This window comes from Lagenorhynchus albirostris, chromosome 16, assembly GCF_949774975.1.
Source record: "Lagenorhynchus albirostris chromosome 16, mLagAlb1.1, whole genome shotgun sequence".
Lineage (NCBI taxonomy): Eukaryota > Metazoa > Chordata > Mammalia > Artiodactyla > Delphinidae > Lagenorhynchus > Lagenorhynchus albirostris.
Window position 1 is genome coordinate 25173660 of NC_083110.1, and position 25244 is coordinate 25198903.

A 25244-nucleotide genomic window follows, 5' to 3' on the forward strand; every position below is an offset into this window, starting at 1 on the left:
GGGAAGCAAGGAGGGCGGAAGACTAGGGAGGTGGGGATCCTGTGGGAGTGACGGCCCGGAGTCTAAGAGACGGGGCGTGACGGGGCCGGAAGGTGGCGGGAGGGAGCCGAACCGGAGCCGGCGGGAGGGCCAGGCCAGAGGCCCCCAACCTGGCTTGCCCGCCCCGGCCGCGGCTGAGGAGGAAGAGGAGGATGATCTCCAGATACACTCGGAAGGCGGTGCCACAGAACTTGGAGCTGTGAGTGGACTGCTCAGCCACCCCAGCCCGGCCCAGACCGAGGCGGGCCGCAGGCGCTTTGCGGACCCTCCCTGACCAGTCCCTTGCTCCTTTTTCCTTTCCCAGGGCGAGGGAAAGAAAATTTTCTTCGGAATTCTCTCCTCCCAGCCTTGCCGGACGTTGCCCCTTCTACCTCCATCTCCAGCTAAGGGCGTGTTACCTGTGCTGTCCCAGGACTTGGCCCTCTTGGGTTGCACTTCTTGAGCTCGGGGACTGGGTTTCCTAAAGCATTTTGTAGTTTCCGCAGTGCTTCGTGCCCCAGTGTCAATGACCATTGACAGCTCGTGAAGCTATTAATAGCTGAGTGCTACAATGAAGTTGAATACGTCTAGTGCCAAGCACAGTGCAAAGCTGCTTACATGCATGCATTAGCTCACTTAATCGTGTCAATAAGGAGAGCAGATAGGAACTATTATTTTGCCCTTTCTACAGATAAAGATCCCAGACTTAAAGACTGTAGCATGCCAAAGATCACACAGCTAGAGGGTGGTGGTGGAGCTGAAGTACGAACCTGTTGTCAATCTGTTTTTGAAGCTTGTGGTCATAACCATTACACATACTGCCTCTGCACCTCTGCAATTTAGTGTCAGAATCCTTAAGGATCAGTTTTGCTTTTGAGACTTTAGACAGCAAATATTTCCCGCTTAAAGACCCACCTCCCACCCCTAGTGAAGTGTTATAATGTAGGAAGTAATGATAATGTCATTCATTTATTAATGCTTTACACTCTCAAAAAGATTTTCACATTTTGATTCTCTTAACAACTCTGTAAGATGGGTATGATTATCTTTAGTTTTTCAGCAGATGAAAATATCAGAAAGGTACACATCTTAAGATTATATAACCAATAGGTTTTGAGCTTGGGTTTTTCAACCCCAAATACCAATATTTTTCCTCCACTAAACTATGTAATTTTAGCAACCATACATTTATTAATTAAATATTAACTATACAGGGCAATTAACAGGCATGGTATCTTCAGTCACATCTGGGTTTCTGTTTAGACTCTTCTGTAGCCTTGTTAATTTTAGGCAAATTACTAAATCTTTGAGCCTTCATTTCTGTAATATAGGAATAAGACCTTATCTAAAAGCATATCTAAAGTGATGGCATAGGGCTTGACACATAGTAGGTCCTCGGTAAATGGTAATTTCCTTGTCCCTTCCCATCTTTGCTTGGTACAATAGCCATACAAACAAAATCAGTCTATGATCTTTCCTTGCCTTTCAGAAGCTTATTATCTACTAAATAATAGGATAGGACACAGAAGCAGTTCAGTTAATAGGCTTTTTTAGCAAATAGGAAGAAGAAAGTCATTTACCAATAAAGGGAACAGGGCTTAGGCAAAAATCTGCTTTTATAATTAATTCTGACCATTCTGAGAGTGAAAAAAATACCATTTATGGAAAAAATTGTTGATAGCACTTATTGGGCCAGAATTATTGACCCAGTATGGTTATGTTATTTGTTCTCTATTGTTGACTTGATACTCCATAAATATAACTCTCCCAAAAGATGATTCTCTAGAAGTGTCAGAATAACGTGAATAATGATGATAATGAAGATTATATGCATCTAAATAACAGTATATATATATATATATTTTTTTTTTTTTTTTTTCTCAGTACACGGGCCTCTCACTGTTGTGGCCTCTCCTGTTGCGGAGCACAGGCTCCGGACACGCAGGCTCAGCGGCCATGGCTCACGGGCCCAGCCGCTTCGCGGCATGTGGGATCTTCCCTGACCAGGGCACGAACCCGTGTCCCCTGCATCGGCAGGCGGACTCTCAACTACTGCGCCACCAGGGAAGCCCTAACTAACAGTATATTAAAAGTAATTTTTACTTTAGGTGTTATAATGATAATTTGCTTTGAAGAAGTAATTTTAGTTTTCTCCCTAATAGTTCCAAATTATAGATATTGAAAACAGGTTGGGATAAAATATACAGCTTAACATTTTAAAAATGGTAAATCTCAAGCATAAATGTATAGTGAATAATATAATGACCTACCCATCACCTACATTAAACAGTTATCAAAATTTTAATATATTTGCTTCATCTTTCATCTATATATTTTTTTCAGCCTGTCTGTCATCTGTGAAATAAGGAAGGAAAACCCCAGACACTATCATTTCACCCCATATACTTCATTATGCATTTCTAAAAATTATACACATTTTCGTATGTAACCACAAAGCTATGATCAAATTTAATATTTCTTTGGTATTATCTAATTGTCACTTGATAACCAAATTTCTCTGACAGACTAAAATATGTTTTAAGTTTCTATTTCATAGCTGGAATCCACATTTCTGATCCCCGCCACTGTCTCAAAGACAAGCTTTTGGTTGTAAAATCACTGAATGAGAGAAGTACAAATAGCTCTACACAAATCCATGCCCACCATTTGAGAAATAGTTTAAAGTACAAGCTCTGCTGACTAGGTCTTTATATACAAAAATGGTACAATTTACTAAAATCTCAAACTATTCATTTGCTCTGAGAAGCCTCAAACAAACTACTTGGATTTGAATCCTGGCTCCATTACTTACTAGCCATATGACCTTAAGCAGGTTACTTAATCCCTCTGTGCCTCACTTTCCTTTCCTGTGAAACAAGAGCATTAGATTTATAATATACATTTGCATATTAAAAGCCCTGGGAAGACCTCTTGTAAAGAAACCTGTGTAACTTTGTTTAACCTATCATGTTATTTGACTACAGAATTTTGTGGGGAAGGAAAGTCTATTGTGGATGATTAAGACTGGAACATATAATAATTGACCCCATAGTTTATTCTAAGGCACATGTTGAACTCTCTAGAACAGTACTGTCCTATAGAAATATAATACAAAACACATATATAATTTAAATTTTTCAGGTAGTCACATTAAAAAAATAGTAGAAACAGGTGAAATTAACTTTTTTACCTTTTTATTTTGAAATAATTATGGACTCACAGGAAGTTACAAAAATAGTACAAAGTCCCATGAACCCTTCACCCAGATTCCCCCAATGATGACAATTTACGTAACTATCATATAATTTCAAAGCCAGGAAACTGACATTGGTACAGTACTGTTAACTAGACTATAAACCTTATTCAGTTTTCATCAGTTTTTATATCCACTCCTTTGTATATATGTATATATAGTTCTATGCAATTTGGTCTCATTTATTGATATATGTAACTACCAATACAACAGAGATACAGAGCTGTTCCATCACCACCAGGAAACATCCTTATATATGCCTTTACAGTCACATCCATTCCTTTCTTCACACCCTGGAACCACTAATCTTTTCTCCACCTCTATAGTTTTGTCATTTGTGAATGTAATATAAATGGAATCATATAGTATATGTAACCTTTTGAGATTGGCTTTTTTCACAAAGTATGATGCCCTTGAAATCCATCCAAGTTGTTGCACGTATCAGTTCACTCCTTTTTTATGCTAAATCATATTCCATTGTGTAGATATACCAAAGTTTAACTATTCAGCTGTCAAAGAACATTTCAGTTGTTCCAACCTTTTTCAATTATAAATAAAGCTGCTGTGAACGTTTGTGTACAGATTTTTGTGTGAACATAAATTTTCATTTCTCTGGGATCAATGCCCAAGAGTGCAATGGCTAGGTCTCATGATAAACACATGTGTTTAGTTTTATAAGAAACTGAAATTATTCCAGAGTGGCTGCACCATTTTACATTCCTACCAGCAATGTATGAGAAATCCAGTTTCTCCATATCCTTATCTGCGTTTAGTGTTATCACCATATTTTATCTTAGCTGTTCTAATAGGTATGTGGTTATACCTTATTATATTTTCAATTTGCAGTGAAATTAATTTTAAGAATATATTTTGTTTAACCCAAATATATCCAGAATATTATCATTTTAAAATGTAATCAAGATAAAATAATTAATGATACATTGTACATTCTTGTTGTACTAAGACTTCGAAATCCTATGTGTTTTACACTTAAAGTGCATCTCATTTCCAACTGACCACATTTTAACTGCTAGTGATTAATGGCTACTGTATTGTACAGTGCAGTTCCAGAACAGCAAGAAGTAGGTGACGAACTTGTAGATCAAGTTACTGAAAAGTATATATTTTTTCTTTACAGGAAATATAACTTTGTTTTTCTCTTTCACAGGAAAGGAATAACAAAACATCCTCTTAATCATCATCCCCTTCCAGAGAAGCTGGATGCAATTTCCTCTACCAATGACAGCCATGAAAACGACATAAGTTCCCAAAGGTAATAACAAAAATTGTACTTGTTTGCTTATTGCACTTGATAATGGCAAAAGTTTTGTTTTTTTGCCTTAGGATTGGTATCAAGCCTTGTACTAATGAAAGAAAACAAGAATTTTTATCACACTTTTTCAATACCATTCAACTTTCATTCTGGAACAGCTAATGGAAACACACTTATTTTTATAACCTTTGAAAAGCAGTATTATGAAGTAGTTAAAAACAGAGACTCAGGAGGAACCCAAACAGATCTGATTTTTAATCCTGGTTTTGTCATCTATTAGCTGAATAATAGTGGGCAAGTTACTTACCTGGTAATAGTATCTCTTAAAGGGTGTTCTGAATATAAATGAGATAAAATACAGTAAATGCTGAGTAAATATTAGCTGCAGTTATTATTTTAAGAAATAGAGGATACGGTAACTTCACAGAGGGTTCTGAGAAGCAATGTGGTATCATAGAATAATTACAGTCATAAAACCTAGTTTCAACACCTAGTACTAAATCTCAGATTCTTTGTCTTAAAAAAGGGGTTGAGTTCTGCATCACCAGGTTGTTGTGAGGATAAAATGGGGTTAATATCTGTGAAAGTGCTTGGTAAACTAAAAGTGCCATACAAGTTCACATACTATTCTATGTGAATTCCTAGACCTTTCTGAAATGTCTTTAGTTCTCAAGGGTAGATATTATAAGTGGAATGTTAAAGTATTCATTGTAAACTAAGACTAGAATTATTTAGAATGGCTGCCATCAATTCTGTAGGAATTAGATCCGACTTTACTATGATGCTTACATTTCAAGTCCTTCATTTATTTTTACCTCTGTGGATATATTTCTACACATGCTTATCACCTAATAGATTGCTGAGTAGTTAATGCTGCAGAAACTTGAGGAAATATAAGAATTTTTCTGTTTTCTCTTCTCCTTCCAAATTGTGCATTTAGTGAGTCTGACATCACACAAGAATCACCTTTTACATCAGCTGACACTGGGAATTCAAGGTCTGCTTTTCCAAGTTATACAGGCACAGGGATCTCTACTGAAGGCAGCTCGGACTTCTCCTGGGGATATGGTGTGAGTTTTATGTTATTGGTCTGATGGATTGCTTGGGAGACTGTTCTGGGAGTTAGCATTTGTCAGGTTGGTCAGTATATTTCATGCCTTCCCTCTCCTACACTGTTTATTTTTAACTTTATTTTATTTTATTTGGCCGTGCCGCGTGGCGTGCGGGACCTTAGTTCCCCAACCAGGGATCGAACCTGTGCCCCCTGCAGTGGAAGCCCGAAGTCTTAACCACTGGACCACCAGGGAAGTCCCTCCTACATTGTTTATTTACTCTTTAAAATAGCTGTAAAGAAGCATCAGCTTCACCTCTTTCAGTATTGCTCTGTTTTATGGATGTAGTAGTTGATCCTTAGAGATGCTTAGTGTTTGGCTTAAACACTTGCATGTTGGTATGGATCTGAGCTCTGGATCTACTCCTTCTGCTGTGCTCAGTCCACTAGTGTCTCTCTCCACTAATATTACCTTGTTGTTTAAAATGTTTTTGAAAGTTTATTACCAAGCCATATAGACTGGGAAAATGTTTATATTACTAAATGAGAAAAAGCACGTTAAAAATAAATGTATAGGGCTTCCCTGGTGGTGCAGTGGTTGAGAGTCCGCCTGCCGAGGCAGGGGACACGGGTTCGTGCCCCGGTCTGGGAAGATCCCACATGCCCTGGAGCGGCTAGGCCCGTGAGCCATGGCCGCTGAGCCTGCGCATCCAGAGCCTGTGCTCCGCAACGGGAGAGGCCACAACAGTGAGAGGCCCGCTTACCACAAAAAATAAATAAATAAATAAATAAATGTATAGTGTAGTTCTAATTTTATTTTACAGATATTTTTGCTTATATATACTAGAAAAAAAGACTAAAGATATTTACCTAAAATGTTACTCCTTTATTAATTGGGTGTTGAGATAATGAGATTTATTTATTTATTCATTCATGACTATCTGCCATTATAAGTATTATTTTTAAAAGACCAACAACCTTAAAAGAAAATTTAAAAAACAAATTTTATGCATGTTTCTCACCTTGATGCAATAGGTATTTTTATTTCTGTATCCTCTTTCAATCTATATTTAATTTGGCCTAGCTATAGTCATGGTATACATACAATACTATGCTCTGTTTTCTCACTTACTGTTATTTTGTAAGCACTCTTCCACAATACTGACTTTATACAATATTATTGTTAGCAACCTGCTTTCTTTACAAAAAGCCTGCTAATTGTTACAACCTTTTTGTCACTATGAGTTATTTTCTAGTCATTTTAAGTTGGATGTATATATAGTTGCCTTACATAGTTGTATGATATATGTGCATCCTGATCTGCTTCTTCATTCACCATTATTTCATATAGACATTTTCTTTTACTACTTCCATACTTGTCAATTTGAATAGTTATATATAGTTATATAGCATTTCCTTGTTTTAATATATTATATCATAATTTAGTAATTTCATTATTATCTGATACTTGGGTTTTCAGTTTTTATTTATTCAACAAATATTTATTGAACGCATTTGTTGTCAGACACTGTATTTGGGAATATGGGGTGAATGAGATTTACATGATTCAATAGTCTAATGAGGGAGATTGACAAAAGCAAATGAACAAAATAACTACAAAAGGTCATAAGTACTCTAAGGAAGACAACAGGGAGCTGAAATAGAACACTATAAGGGGGATTCACTTTAGGTAGGGTATCATGTAGGGTAGATCTGAGACTTGAAGACTGAAGAGTTAACCACGTGAAGAATGAGGAAAAGAGCTTCCAGCAGGTAACCAGCAGCATCTGCAAAGGCCCTAAGGAGGAAGAGATCTTCATGTTTCCAAGGGAAAGTGTTTGGTATGTTCTTGGAACTGGAAAAAGGTCAGGGTGGTTGAAGGATGGTGTACCAGGGGAGAAAGCGCTAATGAGACTGGAGAGGTAGGCAGCACTAGATCTTGTAAGGCATTGTAGGCCATGGTAAAGAATTTAAATTTTATCCTTACGTAATGATTTAATTAATTTGATGACTTATTTTGAGGTTTTAGTGTACTGACTATATATTTCAATCAGTTATCTCTATATTTTAATTAGTATCTCTTTATAAGTTATGAATGTCATACAAATGTTTCCCATTTCCCTTCTTTCCTTTTGGTATTTATTGTGTAACAGATTTTTTTAAAAAAATTCAAATATAACCATTTTACTTTTGACCTTAATTTCTTTGCTAGTCAGGATTTTATCTTTAGAAAGATGGAATATTATTCTTCTTCATAGCTTTTTAATAGAATTTTGCGTGTATAACTTTTTAACTCACCAGACTTTTAAAATAGTATATGGTGTGAGGATAATTAAGTTCTTTTACTGTTGAACCTACTTTGTTTGAACAATTTTTCTACATTTGACTTAATATCTTAGGGTTTTCATGATATTTTAAAAATCTTGGAAAATCTATTAGTGTTCATTAAAAAACATGTATTATTTAGTATTTGTGTCCTCTTTGCTCTTTCAGATAAATTTTATTTTCCCTTGTATGAAATTTTATAAAATATTCATGAGGGATTTAATTGATATTGTATTACAACATTATATTAAATTAGGTGCAGGGAGAACTAAAATTTATTGAATATTTAATAGGTGCTAGGCTCTGTACTAATCGCTTTATAAACACATTTCAGTCATTTTGTACCTTAACTGAACTTAGTATTCTACCTAGAAATATAGTTTACTTAGATCTTCCTTTAATTTAATCCGCTTTATCATTTCATTATTTATTTTGAGTAAATCTCTTGTTGTAAGATACAACTGATATTAAAATTGAACTTAGTATTTAATTATACATTTTCCTTGCTTTTGAACTTAGGTGTTTTTGAGTTATCACTGGTATATAGGAATACAGTTTTCCCCCCAATTTAACTAATGGCCTACTACTTTGCCAAATATATTTATAATCATGCTGGCGTTTATATTCTTAGGTTTATTTCTTTTAAAATATTGTTTTAAAATTAACGAAGTTGGGGACTTCCCTGGTTGTCCAGTGGTTGAGACTTCGCCTTCCAATGTAGGGGGTGTGGGTTCGATCCCTGGTCGGGGAACTAGGATCCCACATGCCTCGGGGCCAAAAAAACCAAAACATAAAACAGAGACAGTGTTGTAAGAAGTTCAATAAAGACTTTAAAAATGGTCCACATTAAAAAAAAAAGTCTTAAAAAAATTAACAAAGTTATTATAATGATGTGAAGGAAGACTTTCCTTTTTTATTCTAATTATATCTATTATTTAAAGTTTTATAGTCAACAATCATAAAAATATCTAACCCAGTTCTATTCTATTTTAGTTTTATCTACTTCGGATTGATTTTTTTTTAAATAATCAAATAAGGTTTATTCTAGGAATACAAAGATGGGTCAATATCTGTAAATGTATTAATATGTTTAACATCAGTGAATTAAAGGAAAAAATATGATCAAGCCAATAGATGTTAAAAAGATACTTGATAAAATCCAAAAACCATTCCTTATAAAAATTTTCAATTAGATAGGGAAGGAAACCCTTGAAACTTGATAATGACTATTTGTCAGTTAAATATCAGTTCAAATGGCAAAACACTAAAGCTGTTTCAGTTACAGCAAGGAACCAGACAGGGATTCTCTATTTACAAATTTAATTGATTCCTTTGCTAACTTTGTACATTTTAATTTTTACATAAAGCTTGTCATCATACACTCTATCCAGGGCTATTTGTTTTTCCACTTAACACTATCAATATATTTTGAAGAATATATTACATTATAGCATATTATGTATATTATAGTATATTCAAATATATATATTATTAAAAAACTAACTGCTTTGTTCTTTGATGGCTGCATAGCCATTGCTATTACAAAAAAGTGCTGCATTTATGACTCTGTACATATATTATTTTACATATATATGAACATATCTGAGGATAAGTTTCTAGAGGTTGAATGCTGCTCAAAAGATACATGCTTTTGTAATTTTGAAAGTTGTTACCAAATTGACCTCTGTAAAAGTTATGACAATCTGCAATCTCACCAGGAACATATGAAAGGGCCTATTTTCTTACACTCTTGACCAAAACAGTGAATTATCAAACTTTTTCATCTTTGCCAGAGTTTTAGTTTTTTTTATTTAAAGGTATCTGATGCAATGGGGTTGATTAGAAAAGAAAAGTTGCACACCTTACAGAAAACTGCATAACTTACATATTGGGTGTGCATGTGTGTGTGTGTGTGTGTGTGTGTGTGTGTGTATGTGTGTATGTGTGAAAACAGTACACAGATCAAGATATAGACAATCAGCATCCCACAAGGCTCCTAGATGCCCTCTCCCAACCCCAAAGATAACTACTGTTCTGACCTCTATCATCAGGTTTACTTGTTCTTGCCCTTCATATAAATGGAATCCTACAGTATGTATTTTTTATATCTGGCTTCTTTTGCCTAGAACTGTTTGAAAAGTTCATACATGATGTTGCACATATTTGTAGTCTGTGAATTGCCTATTCATATTTTCATACTCATTTATTATTTTATTTATCATTTTCATATTAATTAGTAGGAGTTCTTTGTCTTTATTTTTAAATTTATTTTAACTTATTTTTTATTTATTTATATTTTGGCTGTGTTGGGTCTTCGTTGCTGTGCGCGAGCTTTCTCTAGTTGCAGTGAGTGGGGGCTACTCGTTGTTGTGGTGCGCGGGCTTCTCATTGCAGTGGCTTCTGTTGTGGAGCACGGCCTCTAGGCATGCAGCCTTCAGTAGTTGTGGCATGAGGGCTCAGTAGTTGTGGCACAAGGGCTCAGTAGCTGTGGCTTGTGGGCTCTAGAGCGCAGGCTCAGTAGTTGTGGCGCACGGGCTTAGTTGCTCCACTGCATGTGGGATCTTCCCGGACCAGGGCTCAAACCTGTGTCCCCTGTATTGGCAGGCGGATTCTTAACCCCTGGTACCTCTTTGTCTTTTAGATTAGGGGTGGTGGGTGTACTTTTTGTGTAAAGGGCTAGATAGTAAATATTTCAGGCTCTGCAGACTCTGTCAGGACCCTCAACTCTCACTGAGAAGGCAGCCATAAGCAGTGTATAAATACATGGGCATGACAATGTTCCAATAAATTTTATTTACAAAATAGGCTGTGGGCTGGATTTGTCCCACTGGTCATAGTTTGCTGACCCCTGTTCTAAATAGTTATATAATGTCCACTCTCCATGTACAACTATAGAACTTTTGGTATTGTACCCAGTTGAAAATTTATTTACCAACCTCTGTTACAGGTAGAGGTAGGTAATGAATTGTACAATAAGTCAGGAGATGGGGCTTTCTGGAATGCCGTGTTTTTGAGAAAAAATTCTGGAAAATTCCTAATTCCTAATTAGGAATTCTCCTAATTCCTGCCTGGAACATGGAACTATGGCCAAAGGTAAAGCAGCCATCTTGGACCATAAAGCATCACTGAGGATGGAAATGATAGAAGAAACTGAGTCCTTGATAACCATGGAGGCACCATATCGCTTTTAATGCCTACCCCTAGATTTAATTTTTTTGAGAGAGAAATTAAACTTTTATCTTGTTTAAGTCACTGTTGTTTTTATTAGTAGTAACTAAATGCAATTAATCACTGATACACTCATTCTTTGTTAAATGTATTGCAAATATCTTTTCCTGGTCTGTGGCTTTTGTAACTTTCACAATTCCCACGCTTAGGTCTTTAATCCCCCGGAATAGTTTTTTGTATATGGTATATAGCAGGAACATAATTTTAATTTTTCCATATGGATAATGAATTGTTTCAGCACCATTTACTGACTAGTTCAGGATTTCTAAGCAAGGGCATTTTTGGCATTTTGGATATGGCTGTTGTACAGCAATGTCCCATGTATAGCAGGATGTTTAGTATTAATGATCCCTGCCTATTAAATACCTGTAGCAACCTCTAGTCATTGTGATCACTAAAAATGCACATATATATTTCCAGCTTCTTCCATAAAAGGTAGCATTATTTCCGGAGAGTACTGTTGCATCCTTTCTCCATTGATTTGCTATGTTACCTCTGTTATAGATTAAGTTTTAAAATATGAAATGGTCTGTTCCTGGGCTCTCTAAACTGTTCTATTCTAAACTCATGCGAATACAACTGGCTTTTTTTGTTTGTTTGTTTTTTTGCGGTACGCGGGCCTCTCACTGTTGTGGCCTCTCCAGTTGCGGAGCACAGGCTCTGGACGCGCAGGCTCAGCGGCCATGGCTCACGGGCCCAGCCGCTCCGCGGCATGTGGGATCTTCCTGAACCGGGGCACGAACCCGTGTCCCCTGCATCGTCAGGTGGACTCTCAACCACTGCGCCACCAGGGAAGCCCAATACAACTGGTTTTCATTAAACTATAGCTTTATAATAATCTATAATATGTGATAGGGAAGTCTTACTACATTATTGATAATTGTCTTGGCCAACCTTTTTTATGTATGTTAGAATCTGATTATTAAATTGCATAGGACAATTTGGGGAAGACTGCTATCTTTATGATAGTGAGTTTTCCTAATCATGAATTTGATATATAACTCTTTCCATTTATTATCCATTTCTTTAATGTCTTTCAATACATTTTTATAATTTTATCCATAAAAGTAATATACATTTGTTGAAGATTTATTCCTAGGTACCTTGCATGGTATATTAAAAATCATATTTTTAATCTATTTGTTGCTGGTATATAGGTGTAGAGTTCATGTTTTGTTTTGTTTTTTTAAATTTATTTATTTTTGGCTGTGTTGGGTGTTCGTTGCTGTGCGTGGGCTTTCTCTAGTTGCGGTGAGGGGGGGCTACTCTTCGTTGTGGTGTGTGGGCTCCTCATTGCAGTGGTTTCTCTTGTTGTGGAGCACGGGCTCTAGGTGTGCGGGCTTCAGTAGTTGTGGCACACGGGCTCAGTAGTTGTGGCGCATGGGCTTAGTTGCTTTGCAGCATGTAGGATCCTCCTGGACCAGGGCTCGAACCCGTGTCCCCTGGATTGGCAGGTGGATTCTTAACCACTGCACCACCAGGGAAGTCCCAGAGTTCATGTTTTCTAAGGGAACTGAGTTCTAGGCTAACGTTGGCTTCTGGCAGAAATTTATATTCTTTGTCATGTGTTTAACTTTTGATATTTCATTTAAATGTTTTAATAGATTTCTCATCTGTTTAATACTAGATTAGACTTTCATTGGATTTATTATTTTTACTTTTTTTTACTGTGATAGTCACATACATAAAATTCACTCTTTTAAAGTGAACAATTAAGTGATTTGCAGTATATTCACAGAGTCGTGCAACCATCCTATCATTTTCATCACCCCAAGAAGAAACCCTGTCTCCATTAGCAATTACTCTCCATTTCTCTCTCCACCCAGCCCCTGGCAACCACTAATCTGCTTTCTGTCTGTATGGATTTGCCTATTCTGATATTTCATATAAATGAATCATACAGTATATCACCTATTGTGTCTGGCTTATTTCACCTAGCATATGTTCACATTTTATCCATGTTACAGCGTGTGTCAGTACTTCTTTTTTATTAATGAATATAATTTAATTGCATGGATATACCAATTTTGTTTATTCATCAGATGATGGACATTTGGATTGTTTCACTTTTTTGCTATTATGAATAATGCTACTATGAACACTTGTGTACAAGTTTTTCTGTGGACATGTTTTGAATATTCTTAGGTATACACCTAGGAGTGGAATTTCTAGGTCATATAAAAACTCTATGTTTAATATTTTGAAGAATGCATTTCTCTTTGAAACTTATAGCTATAATTGTGATTGTTTTCAAGGTTCCTGGTTAGTATATAAATAATGTTGATATTTTCCTTGTATTACACAAACATTTCATTGCAGATTTCACATGTATGTCAGAGTAGGTAATTCCTGTGAAATCCATTATTAGTAATGGATTATGTCTTAATCAAATTCAAGTTTTGTGATCAAAGTTGCAATTACTGCACATTGTGTTTTCTTAATAACTTGGAAACAAACTCAAACTTACAAAAAAGTTGTAAGTATAGTAAAAAGAACAGTTTTCCCTTGGTATCCATGAGGGATTGCTTCCAGGACCCCCTGTGGATACCAAAATCCAGGGATGCTCAAGTCTCACATAAAATGGTGCAGTATTTGCATATTACCTACGCATATCCTTCTGTACACTTTAAATCCTTTCTAGATTGCTTATAATACCTAATACAATATAAATGTGTTTTACATTTACAAACCCATGAATATGGAGGCCAACTGTTTTTTTCCTGAATGGTTTGAGAGTAAGTTACTGACATGATACTCCCTTGCACCAAATATTTTAGTGTATATTTCCTTCAAGCAAGGACACACTACATTACTAGAGGGCAAGAATCAAATTCAGGAAATTAACACTGATATATTGCTACCACCTAATCCATAGATCCCATTAAAGTTTCACTAGTTGTCCCAATGATATCCTTTATAGCAAAAGTTTATATCACATTGTCAAGTCTCTTTAGTCTCCCTCAATCTGGAACAGTTCTTGAGTCTATGATACGACAGAAATGAGCTTGTTTTTCTCATTGCATTCTATTAGGTGGCACATAATTCCATTTGTCCCATTATTAATGTTGTTCACTTTGATCACTTAATTAAGGTGATTTGCCTTTGCATTTGAAAGTATTTTATTGGGGATATATGTATACGTATAGCTGATTCACTTTGTTATAAAGCAGAAACTAAAACACCATTGTAAAGCAATTATACTCCAATAAAGATATTAAAAAAAAGTATTTTACGGGGCGGTACACTGAAATTATGTACCTACTATCCTGTTCCTCCTCAGACTTTCAATTTATGATTTACATCAGTGTAGACTCAAGGATTCCTATTTTGTTCTGTTAGTTATAATATATAATACATCATTATTTATCTTGAAGTTCCAATTGTCCCAGATTTGGCCCACAGAATTCCCTGCAAGCTGCTTCTGTGCCACTTTGACATGTTCCCATCTTTCTTTAACTATTTCCTTACTTTCTGGCACAAGATATCCAGGCTTATTTTGTACTTTCTTTGCCCCAACCCTGGAATCAGCCAATTCTTTAAGAAGCCCTGGTTCCTTTTATGCCATGTTTAGAAACAAAGATTTGGGTGCTAAGCGTGCTCATTGCTTTTTAGGTGTCACTTATTCCCAAACCCTCCCAGTGGACAGAACTAGGGAATATAAGTACTCCTCCTATCCCACTGTGAAATGACAAGGTTCATTCTAGTTTTTTCCTTTTCTAATTTGTAACTTCTTTCTCTGACAGTGATAAACGTGGCTTCCGTTATTCTTAATATATTTACTTATTTGATTAGTCCCCCTGAACATAACCAGTTCCCCACTAATCCACTGCCTCTTAACCTCTGCAAATGCTCTTCTCACTCCACATATGTTTCAACACCCTGTGCTGAGTCACTGACGCTTGCATTCTCGCACCCAATGAATGATCTCCTCATCCCACTCAGAGTCAGACACCCAATGTTGTCCTTGCCTCCGAATAGGCACCTTCCTCAGGCTGCTTGGGCTATCACCCTGTGTGGGGCTGCCGACTCCCCACATGGTAACTTTCTTCTCCAGTGTTGTTCCAACATTATAAGCTGGCTGCTCTCCCGCAAGGACATCCTCCTCATCTCACTTGTGCTCCATCACCCTGCAACGACCTGCTCCCGATGCAAACACCCACTGTGGCAGATTATATTTTCAAGTCATGCCAATATACATCCATCTGACATGCCCTTATTACAAGATACTGATATTCCTCCACTGAAGAGATAGGCTCTTTCCCTTTGTTCTTTCCCTTTGAACCTGAATGGACTATTTAACTGCCTTAATCAGTAGAATGCAGTGAAAGTGATGCTGCATGATTTTTTAGGTTAGAAAGCAACACAGCTTCTGCCTGCCTCTTTCTGTTTCTCTCTCTCTGGATGCTTGACCTTGGAATTCAGCCACTATGTTGTGAGGAAGTTCAAACCACATGGAAAAGCCCATATAGAGAGAAACTGAAGCCCCCAGCTGAAAGCCAGCATCAATTGCTAGATATTTGAGTGAATGAACACTCAGATGCTTTCAGCTCTAAGCCTTTGAGCTTTTCAACTGATATCCCAGATGCTGTGGAGAAGAGACAAACCATTCCTGCTGTGAGCTATGTAAATTCCAGACACATGTAAACCTGCAAAGATAATACATGATTATTGCTATTTTGAGCCATTCAGTTTTGGAGTAATCTGGTACACTGCCAAAGTAATTAGAACACCCCTCTCACACTGCTCAGGGTCAGAAAAACTGCTTAGATGTTCTCTTTACCTCTCTTAGGCTCCTATCATACAACAGGCTGTCTTCCTACACAGACGCCGTCATTACTGTGCTTAGGTTCCAATATCTTATAACAGGCTGCCTTCCCAGGTTGATGCCTTCCTTATTCTGTTTTGGCTCTGAAACTCCATGTTGACTGTCTCTTGAGGCATTGGTTAACAGGCAGCCCATATCGATAATCCCTAAGAGAAAAGAAACTCATAAGGTAGGCAGGCCCCTGTTTACCCTGGCTCCCTGCCTGGGAATAATTTTCTGACTATGGAATTGTAAGATAGAGTCCAAACAAAGCACAGTGGTCCCATTTTGCTGAGTAACAGAGATCAGAGTTCAGGGCAGATGAAGCAGTTGGAATCTTTAGGACACAGGGAGATAAAGAACACCAGAAACTAAATAGGTGGGTAAATACAAAGTCTATATTTTTTAGTGATTTCTCTAAAGGATAACTGACTGAATAAAGCAAAACATGTGCAAGATGGAGTTTATATTTGTAGAAGTAAAAGCTGAGACAAACATAGCTCAAAGGATGGGTGAATATAAATGGAATTATACTGTTATATGATTATTACATTTGTGAAGTGTCAGGTATCAAGACAAGTGGGAAGTATGAAGAGGGAGGTGTGAAGTGGTAAAATATTGACTAACTAGACTTTGATAGGTTAAGAATGCACATTATTAGCCCTAGAGCAAGCATTAAAAAATTATAAGAAGAATAAGCTAAGATGCCAATAGGGGAAATAAAATGGAATACTAACAAATATTTGATTAACCTAGAATAAGACAGGAAAGGAAAAGAACAAGAAAGGCTCCCCCCCCCTGCAAAAAAAGGGACAAATGGAAAAGAAACAGCAAGATGGTAGACTACAACCCAACCATGTCAATAATTAAAACAAAAAAAATGGAATGGATAAAAAATGGATAAAACACAGAATGGATTCAAAAAAAAAAACAAGACTCAACTATATACTATATGGAAGAGACGAACTCTAAATATAAAGACACAGATTGAAATTAAAAGGACAGAGAAAGTTATACTGTGCACACAATAGGCTTATATTAATATGAGACAAAATAAACTTCAAGACACAGAGTTGATTACTAGGAAAGAGGAATATTTTTTACAGATAAAAAGGCAGTTTGGGGGCTTCCCTGGTGGCACAGTGGTTAAGAATCCTCCTGCCAATGCAGGGGACATAGGTTCGAGCCCTGGTCTGGGAAGATCCCACATGCTGTGGAGCAACTAAGCCCATGTGCCACAACTACTGAGCCTGTGCTCTAGAGCTGCTACCCACAACTACTGAGCCCGCGTGCTGAAACTACTGAAGCCTGTGCACCTAGAGCCCATGCTCTGCAATAAAAGAAGCCACCGCAACAAGAAGACCGCACACCACAAGGAAGAGTAGCCCCCGCTCGCCACAACTAGAGAAAAGCCTGCACGCAGCAATGAAGACCCAGCGCAGCCAAAAAAAAAAAAAGGCAGTTTGGGGACATCCCTGGCAGTCCAGTGGTTAACGCTCCACACTTCTACTGCAGGAGGCACGGGTTCGACCCCTGGTCAGGGAACTAAGATCCTATATGCCATGCAGCCAAAAAAAAAAACTTTAAGAAAAAATGCTTGCATTCCTATACACTAATGACGAAAAATCAGCAAGAGAAACTAAGGAAACAATCCCATTTACCATTGCAACAAAAAGAATAAGATACCTAGGAATAAACATACCTAAGGAGGCAAAAGACTTGTACTCAGAAAACTATAAAACACTGATGAAAGAAATCAAAGATGATGTAAACAGATGGAGAAATATACCATGTTCTTGGATTGGAAGAATCAACATTGTGAAAATGACTATACTACCCAAAGCAATCTACAGATTCAATGCAATCCCTATCAAACTACCAATGGCATTTTTCACAGAACTAGAACAAAAACTTTCACAATTTGTATGGAAACACAAAAGACCCCGAATAGCCAAAGCAATCTTGAGAAAGAAAAACGGAGCTGGAGGAATCAGGCTTCCTGACTTCAGACTATACTACAAAGCTACAGTAATCAAGACAGTATGGTACTGGCACAAATACAGAAATATAGATCAATGGAACAGGATAGAAAGCCCAGAGATAAACCCACGCACATATGGTCACCTTATTTTTGATAAAGGAGGCAAGAGTATACAATGGAGAAAAGACAGCCTCTTCAATGAGTGGTGCTGGGAAAACTGGACAGCTACATGTAAAAGAATGAAATTAGAACACTCCCTAACACCATACACAAAAATAAACTCAAAATGGATTAAAGACCTAAATGTAAGGCCAGACACTATAAAACTCTTAGAGGAAAACTTGGGCAGAACACTCTATAACATACATCACAGCAAGATCCTTTTTGACCCAACTCCTAGAGAAATGGAAATAAAAACAAAAATAAACAAGTGGGACCTAATGAAACTTAAAAGCTTTTGCATAGCAAGGAAACCATAAACAAGACCAAAAGACAACTCTCAGAATGGGAGAAACTATTTGCAAATGAAGCAACTGACAAAGGATTAATCTCCAAAATTTACAAGCAGCTCATGCAGCTCAATATCAAAAAAACAAACAACCCAATTAAAAAATGGGCAGAAGACCTAAATAGACATTTCTCCAAAGAAGATATATAGATTGCCAACAAACACATGAAAGGATGCTGAACATCACTAATCATTAGAGAAATGCAAATCAAAACCACAACGAGGTATCACCTCACACCAGTCAGAATGGCCGTCATCAAAAAATCTATAAACAATAAATGCTGGAGAGGGTGTGGAGAAAAGGGAACCCTCTTGCAGTGTTGGTGGGAATGTAAACTGATACAGCCACTATGGAGAACAGTATGGAGATTCCTTAAAAAAACTAAAAATAGAATTACCATATGACCCAGCAATCCCACTACCAGGCATATACCCTGAGCAAACCATAATTCAAATAGAGACATGTACTACAATGTTCATTGCAGCACTATTTACAATAGCCAGGACATGGAAGCAACCTAAGTGTCCATCGACAGATTGAGGCCACTCTTCCTGGCTTACTGTCTCCTCACATGACCTTTCTCCTGGGCACAGGCACAGGTAGAGAGATCTCTGGTGTCTCTTCCTCTTCTTATAAGAACACTAATCCTATCAGATTAGTGCTCCACCCTTATGACCTCATTTTACCTTAATTTCCGACTTAAAGGCTTTATCTCCAAATAGAATCATGTTGCAGATTAGGGCTTCAGCATATGAATTTGAGGAGGACACAATTCAGTCCATAACAATGTATACCAGGAAGATGTAACAATTCTAAATAAGTAAGCATCTAATTGAGTTCAAAATGTATGAAGAAACACTGATGAAACTAAAGAGAGGACTAGGTGAATCCACAATTATTGTTAGAGATTTTAGTTATTAATAAAACAATTAGAAAATCAGTAAAAACATAAAAGATCTTATGCTATACTGAACAAATGCAGAGTACATATCCTTCTCAAGAACATATGGAACGTTGACAAGGACAGACTGTATGGTGGGCCATAAAATATATCAGTATTGTTCAAAAGATTAAATCTGGGCTTCCCTGGTGGCGCAGTGGTTGAGAGTCCGCCTGCTGATGCAGGGGACACGGGTTTGTGCCCCAGTCCGGGAAGATCCCACATGCCACGGAGCGGCTGGGTCCGTGAGCCATGGCCGCTGAGCCTGCGTGTCCAGAGCCTGTGCTCTGCAATGGGAGAGGCCACAACAGTGAGAGGCCCGTGTACCGCAAAAAAAAAAAAAAAAAAAAATTCAAATTTACGGATGCAGCTAAAGTAGTTCTTATAAAGACATTTATACCTTTAAATACCTATTTTAGAAAAAGAAGAAAGCTTTAAAATGAGTAACCTAAGTTTCTACCTTAAGATGCTAGGAAAGAAGAGTAAATTAAATCCAAAGTAGAATGAAAGAATTAAAAGCATAATTAATCAAATAGAAAATAGGTAAATAAAAGAGAAAATGAACAAGTCCAAGAGTTGATTCTTTGGAAAGATTAATAATTAATAAGCCCTCTAGTGATACTAGTCAAGGAAAAGCAATAAAATGCAAATTACAAATATCAGGAATGAAAGAGATGTCACTACAAATTCTACAGACATTAAAAGAATATTAACAGAATAATATATACAATTTTATGCCAATAAATTCCATAACTCAGATGAAATGGACAAATTCCTCAAAAATCTGAATAGTTGTAAAACTTTTAAACTAAATCAAGCAACTCTCACAGAGAAAGCTCTAGGCTTAGGTGGAAGAACATACATTTGTGGAAGAAATAACAGTCACACAAACTTTTCCCCAAAACAGGAGCATTTTCAATTCACTTTATGGGTCAGCATAATATTGATGCCAAAACCTGACAAAGACAATATAATAAAAGAAAATTATGAGATGGGACTTCTAAATAGTGTGGCAGAGTGAGTAGCTTGACAAATCTTCCCCAAAAGCAACAATAAACTGGATATAATTGTCTAAAGCAATCATTTCAGGATTCTGAAAATTGACTAAAGGTACACAGCAAATGGAGTAGCAGTTATTCATGAAAATCAATAGAACTTTGAGTTAGGAACAATAAGAGTCTGTTCAACTTTAAAGGGACAAACTATGAAAACTAGCAGCTTCACCACCAGAGAGGGCTCAATAGATTTGGAATGGAACTTGGATGAACTCTAAGTTCAATAGCATTGTCAACAACAGTAGCACATTCGGTAGCATATGAACAAGGAAAAACAGTGGCTCAGATAGTCTGAGGTTTCAATACTAGCTAGGGCAAAAAATGGATTGGCAGACTATCCAGAAATTTATTAAGGAGGTCTGGGAAATAAGTCGTAGGAGGCCCTAATAAACTCTCCACATATCCATGCAGGAGAGACCAGAGAGGGCCCAAACTATGCACACACAAATGGCTGACTATGAGTCAGCACACAAATGCAAAGGAGATGCGGCACAGAAATTAAGAGCCAAGGCAGCCATTAAAAACTGCTTGAATTTGAACACAAAGTAAACTTTAAGACATAAAATACTACTAGAAACAAAAGGACATCTCCATAATGATAAAAAGGCCAATTCTTTAGGAAAATAAAGTAGTTATAAATGTATACACATCTAACAACGAAGCCTTAAAGCATATGAAGCAAACTACAGAATTTAAAAGAGAAATGGGAAACATAACAGTTGTAGCTGGAGACTTCAATACCCCACTCTCAATACTTGATAGAACAACTAAACAGAAGATCAGCAAGGATACTGAAGACTTGAACGGTGCTATCAACCAACTTGACCTAATTGATTCTATCCAATGACAGCAGAATATATAATCTTCAAGCATACAAAAAACAAGTTTCATAAATCTAAAAGGATTGAAATTGTACTAGGTATGTTCTCCAACCATGTTGGAATTAAGTTAGAAATCAACAATGGATATAAATTTGGGATATCCCCAAGTATTTGAAAATTAAACACTGTTCTTTTAAATAACTGATGGGTTAAAGAACAATCTACAAGTGAAGTTAGAAAATATTTTCAATTGAATGAAAATGGAAAAGCAGAATATCAAAATTTATAAGACATAACTAAAGTGGTGCTTAGAGGGAAACTTACAGCTTTAAATACCTATAGAAAAAGAAATCAAGCTTATAGACACGGAACAGATTGGTGATGACGGAGGTGGGGTTGCGGGGTTGGGTGAAATGGGTGAAGCATGTCAAAAGGTACAAACTTCCAGTTATAAAATAAATAAATCATGGGGATGTAATGTACAGCATGGTGACTATAGTTAATAATACTGTATTACATATTTGAGAGTTGCTAAGAGAAAAGATCTTAAAAATTCTCATCATAAGGAAAAAACTTCTGTAACTATGTATGGTGATGTGCTATGGAGATCAATTCACCAAATATACAAATATTGAATCATTATGTTATGAAACTCACATAATGTTGTATGTCAATTATACCTCAACAGAACAAAAGTGCCTACAGAAAAATGGAGCATACTGAATCAATAACATAAGCTTCCACCTTAAGAAACTAAAACAGACCAAATTAAATCCAAAGGAAGCAGAAGGAAGGAAATAAAATAATACAGATGAGAGTAGAAATTAATGAAACAGGAAACAGAAAAACAATAGAGAAACTCAATAAAGTCAAAGTTCTTTGAAGAGTCAACAAAATTGATAAGTCTTTAGCTACTTTGACCAAGAAAAAAGACGACATAAATGAACAAGATTAGAAATAAAAGTGAGGACATAACTGTTGACCTTACAGAAAGTAAAAGGACTAGGGAAATATAATAAGCAGCTTCATGTCAAGAAATTAGATAACTTAGATATAACAGGTAAATTTCTAGGAAGACACAATTACCAAACTGACTCAAAAAGACATTAATAATCCATACAGATATATATTAATTAAAGAAATTAAATAAGTAATTTAAAATCTTCCTACAAAGAAAAGCCCAGGCACAGATGGCTTTACTGGTAAATTCTACCAAATATTCAAAGAATAAATAATAACCATCTTTCATAAACCCTTTCAGAAAATAGAGGAAGAGACACTTCCCAACTCATTCAGTGAAGCTAATATTACCCTGATACCAAAGCCAGACAAAGACACCAGAAGAAAAGAATTCTGTATGTAAAAAATTCTCAGGAATTCACAAAATGAACAAACAGAACTGCTTAGCACCAATACATGAGTTTAACAAGGCCACAAGATACAAGGTCAGTATAAAAACGTCAACTGTATTTCTATATATGCTTAAATATTTAAAGAAGAAATAATACCAATCTTTCAGAAAAGAGGGAATGGTTCCTAAATCATCCTATGAGGCCATCCTATAACACCATAGTCAGACAAAGGCATCACATGAAGAGAAAACTACACATTAATATTCCTCTTGAAATTATACAAAAAACTTTAAATTATTAGCAAACCTAATTTAGCAACATAAAGGGATTATTTACCCTGAGTGGGATTTATCCACGAATGCACAGCTGGTTCAACATCAGAAAATTAAATTAATACATTATAGTAATGTGAAAAACTGACATGATTATCTCAATAGACACTTTGAAAAAGCATATGATAAAATCCAACACCCACTCATGATAAAAACTCTCACAAAACTAGAAAATAAAAGGGAACTTCATCAACCTGACAAAAGGCACCTAAAGCTAATAGTGTATGTAATGGGAAAAGACTGAATATTTTCCTCTTCAGATCAGAACAAGATAAAGATGTCCATTCTTGCCACCTTTATTCAGCATTGTATTGGAGGTTCTAGTCAGTGCAATAGACCAAAATAAGGAAGTAAAAGCCATCCACAGTGGAAAGGAATAAGTTAAACTATCTTCATTCACAGATGACATGATGTAGAAAATCCTAAAACTTTCCCTCCGCCCCCACCCCAACTCCATCTACTAGAACTAAGAAATGAGTTCAGGACGGTCACAGTATATCAGATCAATTTACAAAAATCAATTGTAAATGTGGTATATTTATGTAATGTAATATTATTCAGCTATAAAAAGGAAAGAAATACTAATACATGCTACACTATGGATGAACCTTGAAAACATGCTAAGTAAAAGAAGCCAGATACAAAAGGCCACATGTTACATGGTTTCATACATATGAAATATCCAGAGGAGCAAATCTATAGAGACAGAAAGTAGATCAGTAGTGGGCAGGGGCTGGGCAGAGAGAGGAATGGAGAGTGATGGCTAATGGAGCCAGGGTTTCTTTTGGGGTGAAAATGTTCTAGAATTAGATAGTTGTGATGGTTGCACAACTGTGCATATGCTACAAACCACTGGGAATACACTAAAACCACTAAATTTTACACTTTCAAAGGATGAATTTCATCGTATGGGAATTGTATCTAAATTTTTAAAACCTATTGTATTTCTACACATTAGTAATATATAATCTGAAAGTGAAAATTAAAAATAAATTCAATTCACAAAGAACAAAAAATTGTTAGGGATAAACTTAATGAAAGGAGAACAAGACTTATACACTGAAAAATTTAAAACATTGCTGAGAAAAATGAAATATAAACAAATAAGAGACATTCCATGTTCATGGATTGGACGACTAAATACTGAGATGGCATTTCTCCCCAAATTAATCTATATATCCAATGCATTCCCTATTCAAATCCCATCAGGCTTTTTGTAGAAACTGATAAGCCGATCCATATTGACATGGAATTGCAAAAGACCCAGATTAGTCAAAACAATTTTGAAAAAGAAGACATGGACTTCCCTGGTGGTGCAGTGGTTAAGAATCCGCCTGCCAATGCAGGGGACACGGGTTCGAGCCCTGGTCTGGGAAGATCCCACATGCCACAGAGCAACTAAGCCCGTGCGCCACAACTACTGAGCCCGTGAGCCACAACTACTGAAGCCCGCGTGCCTAGAGCCCATGCTCTGAAACGAGAAGCCACCACAATGAGAAGCCCGCGCACCACAATGAAGAGTAGCCCCCGCTCGCCACAACTAGAGAAAGCCTGCACACAGCAACAAAGACCCAACTCAGCCAAAAATAAATAATAAAGTAAATTAATTAATTTATAAAAGAAGACAGAGAACTTACTCTATCACATTTCAAACTTGATGGTACAGTAATCAAAACAGTATGGTAATGGCATAAGGATAGGCCTATAATTCAATGGCACAGAATAGAGAACCTAGAAATAAACTCATATTTATGGTCAATTGACTTTTAGTGATGACAATTCAACAGGGAAAGGATATTTTTTCCAATAAATGTTGCTGGGACAATTGGATATCCATATGCAAATTGGATGAATTCAGACCCTTACCTTACATCATACAGAAAACTTACTCAAATTAATTATAAATTTAAATGTAAGTGCAAAAACTGTCATTCTATTTTTTTTTAATTAATTTATTTATTTTTGGCTGTGTTGGGTCTTTGTTGCTGCGCGTGGGCTTTCTTTTTTAGTTGCGGTGAGCAGGGGCTACTCTTCATTGCCGTTTGCGGGCCTCTCATTGCGGTGGCCTCTCATTGCGGTGGCCTCTCTCGTCACGGAGCACTGGCTCTAGGCGCGCGGGCTCTAGAGCGCAGGCTCAGTAGTTGTGGTGCAGGGGCCTAGCTGCTCTGCAGCATGTGGGATCTTCCCAAACCAGGGCTCGAACCCGTGTCCCCTGCATTGGCAGGCGGATTCCTAACCATTGCACCACCAGGGAAGCCCCTGTCATTCTTTTAGAAGAAAATGTATGAGAAAACCTGCAAGA

At 36.7% G+C, this 25244-nt stretch overlaps 1 protein-coding gene across 4 annotated transcripts in view; it reads left to right on the forward strand.

Moving 5' to 3' along the window:
* The first annotated feature begins 61 nt into the window (after positions 1-61).
* Positions 62-25244, forward strand: part of FAM149B1 (family with sequence similarity 149 member B1) — a 63638-nt gene continuing 38455 nt past the window's right edge. For 3 of the 4 annotated variants that reach the window (XM_060126710.1, XM_060126712.1, XM_060126711.1), the window contains exons 1-3: positions 62-238; positions 4440-4544; positions 5485-5614. In XM_060126710.1, coding sequence (XP_059982693.1) covers positions 192-238; positions 4440-4544; positions 5485-5614 — 282 coding nt within the window. In that variant the 5' untranslated portion in view covers positions 62-191. Of the gene's footprint in view, positions 239-4439; positions 4545-5484; positions 5615-25244 lie in introns of those variants that run through there. The other variant, XM_060126714.1, reaches the window with a different exon arrangement.